At 39.3% G+C, this 6,150-nt stretch overlaps 1 protein-coding gene across 1 annotated transcript in view; it reads left to right on the top strand.

The window, feature by feature from the left end:
* Nucleotides 1-648: 648 nt before the first annotated feature.
* Nucleotides 649-6,150, top strand: part of NT5DC3 (5'-nucleotidase domain containing 3) — a 34,405-nt gene continuing 28,903 nt past the window's right edge. The window contains exons 1-3 of the mRNA XM_075209292.1: nucleotides 649-895; nucleotides 3,031-3,215; nucleotides 5,933-6,007. Of these exons, the coding sequence (XP_075065393.1) occupies nucleotides 691-895; nucleotides 3,031-3,215; nucleotides 5,933-6,007 (465 nt within the window). The 5' untranslated portion in view covers nucleotides 649-690. The remainder of the gene's footprint in view (nucleotides 896-3,030; nucleotides 3,216-5,932; nucleotides 6,008-6,150) is intronic.

The raw sequence follows: 6,150 nt of genomic DNA, 5'->3' as shown, positions 1-6,150 counted from the left end.
AAAATATAACCAATGTATTGCTGAGGTGCATGATTGCAGAGTTATGCTCTGTTCGGTGTTTATAAAAATAAATAAATCACTACTTGCATAGCTTATGTTATTACGTGCAAGGCAATCCAGTCCTAAGATGCGAGAAAGTAACATACACAGTAATATGATTGAAGAAACACTGACAATAATATAACCATTTAGTTTTGCTGAGTGCTGATAGCAATAAGATTGCCCCTCTCCCTTCCCTTGGCAGATGCCCACATTGCCCTGCACTGAGGTGTCGGCAGATGCCCACATTGCCCTTCACTGAGGTGTCGGCAGATGCCCACATTGCCCTGCATTGAGGTGTCGGCAGATGCCCACACTGCCCTGCACTGAGGTGTCGGCAGATGCCCACACTGCCCTGCACTGAGGTGTCGGCAGATGCCCACATTGCCCTGCACTGAGGTGTCGGCAGATGCCCACACTGCCCTGCACTGAGGTGTCGGCAGATGCCCACACTGCCCTGCACTGAGGTGTCGGCAGATGCCCACACTGCCCTGCACTGAGGTGTCGGCAGATGCCCACACTGCCCTGCACTGAGGTGCCAGACTCTTCCAGGGTTCCCCTGATGCCGCCCTCTCCTTCCAGTGATGTCACTAGGAAGTGACTGGCCTCCTATATAGAGCCGCAGCCAGCAGCTCACACGCAGTCCTCGCCATGTCTCTGGCTCTGTCATTTCTAGGAGGCTGCTGCCGGCTGACCGCCGCCACCGGCAGGATAGTGGCCGGGAGCCCAGGACCTCCGCTCGGCAAGGGCAGCTGGTTACGTTGCCTTTCGGCTAGTTATTCCAGCGGGCCGGAGAACGGCGACATGAGAAGATATCTGAGTGCGCACTACAGCGAGGCGAGGAGGAGCACCAATGGTGAGGCTGGACCCGGTCATTGACGACAAACTCCGCTTGCGAGTGTCGCCTCTTTGTGTGCCAGTGGCCTTTCCACTCGTGTGGGTGGTGGGAGTTGCTAGACCCCGATGAGGGAGGTTTGTGTGTATGTGTGTGGTTGTGTAGTGTCTGCATGGTGTGTGTGTGTAGTGTGTGTGGTTGTGTAGTGTGTGCTATGCGGGGACTCAGACTGACACAACAGGTGAAGGAATCCCGGGGTCGTGCTCCAGTGACTGCACATTGCCCGTACAGTACAGTACAGCACATTGCTGCTCATGTTGTACAGTGGAATGAAGGTACTTTCCGTGTACACTGGGTCACCTCATTAAAGTGTCAGTATTTGTCCACACATCTGGCCCTGACAATGCTCAGCCTCTAGGCTGGGAATCTTTTATTGCACAATGTCTCAGGCAGATATGATATATGTTGTATCTGTAACTAAGCTATACTTGCTTTCTCACAGCTCAGCAGTACTGTCATGCTTGAGTGATTTTACAGTGAATTGTATCCTAATGTGATGTGAAGGGAAAACATGAGAAAACATTTATTTTTCCATAAGAAAATGCATTGTGTTATATGTTACTGATTATTGGTTAATAATTGGCTGATATTGGGAATTTGTTTAATACTATTATTTTCTCCTGCTGCAGTACTATCACATTCACACTCTTGCCTCTCATAGTTGTATTCTTGTATACTATACCACTGTCTGTTGATATAATCAGCAATGAGGGCAAACTCTCTTTGGCGGGTATTCAATTGGGCGCAAGAATTTTCTCTTGACCGCGTTAAGTCATTTTAACGCCGTTTTTAATAATTTTCAAGCGGGTTAACTTTACCCGCGCTGCAATTCCATTTTTAACGCTCCTTTTTTTTTCATCAAACCGTCCTCTCGCGCTCCAATAGAAGGTCTATTGAAAGTATAGGGTGTGTGAGAGGCAGCAGCGTTAAAAGCAATTCAATTGTTTTTTTAACGTGGCGCGTAAAACATGCCAATATGCTGTTTTATCTCGCACCTGTTTGGGGTATGATAAAAATAAAAAACCTTTGAAAACTATTTGAAATCATGTAATAATGAGAAAAAAAAAGATAAAATATGTTGATCACTAATGCCGAACATGTAAAAGTTGATTTTCTGGTGAAAAAATAATGAAGTAAAAAAACCATATAAAAAAATCAGTAATTAAATATATTTATGTATGTTTTTGGTACAAATATATGTTTGTACTAATGTATTTGACATGGTATAGATGATTTTATAGTAAAAAATAGTTAAATAATAAAATAGGCTAAAGAAAGTAATGTAATGTAGATATTATCAACTAGAATGGTTGTGTAATGCAATAAAATGTATGAAAATGTATGCCAATCTTTTTTTGTGTTATACATGACCGCGTTAAAACTCCTTCACTCCCCGAAAAACTAGCAAACACAATGATTAACGCACGGGGGCAGCGTTCCCTCTTTTTCAATTGCATTGCACAAGTTTTCACGCTGAGTTAACTAAAAACGGTCGGTATACCAGTTAAAAACCTGCGGGTGTTTTTTTTTTTTAACGCATAGCGAAAAAAAAAATAATCTTGCGGTCAATTGAATACCCCCCTTTGTGTCTAATTATACCAGAAACAATACTAATTTTCATCCTGTGCTATTTGTACTTCAATTTCAAGGAATATATCTACCTCTGAAATTTAACTGAAAATAATAATTTAATACATTCGCAATGAAAAAACCCACACCAAAACAAAAGCAGAAGGAGTATTTTAAAGTGCTTAAAATAAAAATTGGCTGCATGATATAAATGTACACATATTTGGGGTTACTTGGAATAAACGTAACCAATTTAGGGGTACTTTGTAAACTTGTTTAGGCTACACCCCGTTCATAGCATTGAGAATACTGGCATAGTAGGTGTTGTGCTGTGGTGATGCTTTTATTTCCTGTATGGAATGTGAATTTACAATAAACTACACAAGTCTATGAAGTGGATGACTCTATGTGTAGTGGTGGTCAGGTTGTTCTCTATGAAAGCCTGAGGGGCTACTAGACAGACATAGTTGCTGCTTTTGATATTTTCTTTTACGTCACTTTAATTTTTGTATTTCTTTCCTTTTCAGAGCTTATACCCTCCATTTCAAGCAATCTGCTGAATCCAAGTGCTATCTTTTCCAACAATGAAATGAATCTTTCAGACATTGAAATTTATGGCTTTGATTATGATTATACCTTAGCTTTCTACTCAAAAGATCTTCACACTTTGATTTTCAACACTGCTCGAGATCTTCTCATTAATGAGCACCGGGTAAGTTCTTATGTATCTTACTTTTTTCTCCAGTGCTATTTTAAAGCTTCACTGCCACCTAAAGTGATGAACATTTTTGTTCACCACTTTAAAGTGGCTGAAGAAGGAGGATGTGAATGGGAGGACTATTTTAGAAGCCAAAATGTCTGTGATTGTGGCTTTTCATTGATCATCCTGCTCGCTTTCCCGGTTTGCAGCTAGGGGTGTGAGTCTAACCACAGAGCCCCAGGAAACCCCGCTCTATAGAGCAGCTTGCAGGGAAGGCCAAGCTATAATTTTAAAAACGGTAAAAGAGTGAAGCAGTGTGGGACATTTTGTCAGGCTGCTTATATTCATGCTTTGTACTTCTTTACAAATCACATTTGTTAAAAAAAGTGTGGAGTCTGAAAAAAGGCACAAAGTATGTCATGACTTTCATTTTGGGTGCAACGTTCTCAAATATACAATCTAAAGGTGTGAACAGTCATAGCCCTCCCCCCCCCCCCCCCCCAGTGGAGTAAAGCCAATCGGGTCTGCTGATTGAATACTTTTGGTAACAATTAGACTTAATATGGGCCAGCACTTATTAAACTATGGATGACTAAGGGTGAACGTACACAGGGTGATCTGTTTATTTAGTCTGAGCGGCTGCATCTCTTGGCAGATTTGGCCATACACATCCATATATGATGTGGAACCACTAGCATGGTCACATGACGAACGCATACAGGTCAGGTGAAAGTAAACATGGTCTTCGACCGACCACATTTAACTTCCAAACGACATCTGATTCCAATCATATATTGATTAATTTTCGTTTTGAACTCAAATGCTCCTATTTGAGGCTGTCAGAATTGCAGCTTATGGGCACCTTCTTACCATTTTACTGAAGTTGTTAGCACACAGGTTCTTGAAGCACTCTTACAACCAAAAGGTATTCCTGAAAACCTGGAAAACTGTTCTTTCATTCTATAAAGAATAACATAACTTTATCTAAGGATCTGCAGTCCATCCAAACCACAGTGAAGGCCATACTGTCCACACAGAGAAAGTTTAGGACAGTAGTCAATCTTATCAGATAGTGCAGTTCTGCTAATATCTCTTCCTAGGACAATGTTACAATTGTCCTGGAAGAAAAAAAGAACACTGGATCAACTATTAGGAATATGCATTTTTCCTCACCTGTGGTCATTGTTTCACTATCACAAAACATTTGTTAAAACGGTCACCACCACTGCCTACTAATAAGATCATGAGTGCTTACCTCAAGCTTTACAAAAATTATTGACCAATGTTCTATGAACATATCAATCAAAAGTTAAACTATTTGTCTGGAATATAGGCCCCAATATTTCTGGTAGAAAGCTCACCCTGCATTCCACAGTATGTACCTCATACTAACATTCAAGCATCATGGCAGTAGTTGTGTTGAGAGGGCTACTGTGAGGCATCAGGACCTGGGTGACATGCCATCATTGAAGGAACAGTGAATTCTGTTCTATATCAAAAGATTCTACAGGAAAATGTGAAACCCCTCCAGCTGAGTCATGAAGCAAAACCGTGATCCGAAACACACAAGACTACATCACAATGGTTGAAAAAGAGACATTTTTGGGGTGAAAGTCCAGAAATATACATCATTGATTTGTTGTTACAAGACCTGAAACAAGCAGGCTGCATGTTTGAAAATAAATAATGTTACTAGTTTGAAGGAGTTGTACAAGAAAGAATGGAGTTAAGCTCCTTTACGCTGTTGTAATCACAATAATGTAAGAAACGTCTGGCTTCAGTTATTGCTACAAAGTGTAACTAGTTACACTTCAAAGGGGCAATTACTTTTTTATACAGAGCACTGGGTGTCGCACGACTTTCTGTAATAAATAAATGAAATATAATTTTTGGTCCCTTGTTATCTGTTTTGGTATAAAATCTAATTTTGTAACTGCTACATTTTCCACAGTGAATGGTAATATTTGAATATTCTCTTAGTAAAACAATGCAAAATGCTGGTTCACGTACCTTGCATTCATGTTAATCAAATATTTTAGGCTTCTAACTTTCTAATCTGATCCATGTCATTGTCCATTGCCCCCTTCCCTTGAAATGTAAATTTATTTTCTTGTGTGAATTATTTGACATTACTCTTCTAAACATTTGTGTTTTGTTTGTACATATGGAAAATGTAATAAAATATCTGAGAAATAAGAGAAAAGTCTGCATGTGTCCTTCACAGGAGGTCTGCATTCAATTACTATGAATAAACACTTATAAATGTTATTATTTTATAGTCTACTAGTTATATTATAGCATTGCAATGTAGTTCAAATGTATTTTCCTCATCTTTGCATATAGCCTATTTTGTTTTACATTTTTTATACAAATGCTTGACCAATATCCAATCCCTTTAATGCCCAGTATGAAATTAACCTAATATATGCAAATATTTACAGTGTTTTTTGTGTACTTCAAATAGGTACCAAACATAAATGGTATATGTATTTGTAGCAAAACAAAGACATGTTGGTAACAACCAGTAGGCTTTTTTTAATAATAGTTGTTTTTTTTTATGTTATATTCATTTTGCTAGCTATAGTCATGGCAGCTTCTAGTTTTGCATTGAAGTGAAAAATGAGATTTCCATAGGCAAGTAGATTGTAGTGAGCTTTTAGATCATACATTATGCTTAACTTGTATATGGTGGTTTTATTTTGTAAACTTTGTTTTCTTTTTTTTTACAGTATCCAAGTGAGTTAAGAAAATATGATTATGATCCAAACTTTGCAATTCGAGGTCTTCATTATGATGTCCATAAGGTTAGCACTTCGCATTATAAATACATATCTGCTGGATGTGAACTCGCAGCTGAATGAATTCAGCACATACACATATTGGTGTGGCTTTCCTTTTGCTAACTAACATATGGCTGGCACGGCTTGCTGTTACTTGTAGCTCAATG

This window comes from Mixophyes fleayi, chromosome 4, assembly GCF_038048845.1.
Source record: "Mixophyes fleayi isolate aMixFle1 chromosome 4, aMixFle1.hap1, whole genome shotgun sequence".
Lineage (NCBI taxonomy): Eukaryota > Metazoa > Chordata > Amphibia > Anura > Limnodynastidae > Mixophyes > Mixophyes fleayi.
Note: the sequence above shows the minus strand (reverse complement) of the source record. Positions and strands in the feature narration are given on the sequence as shown.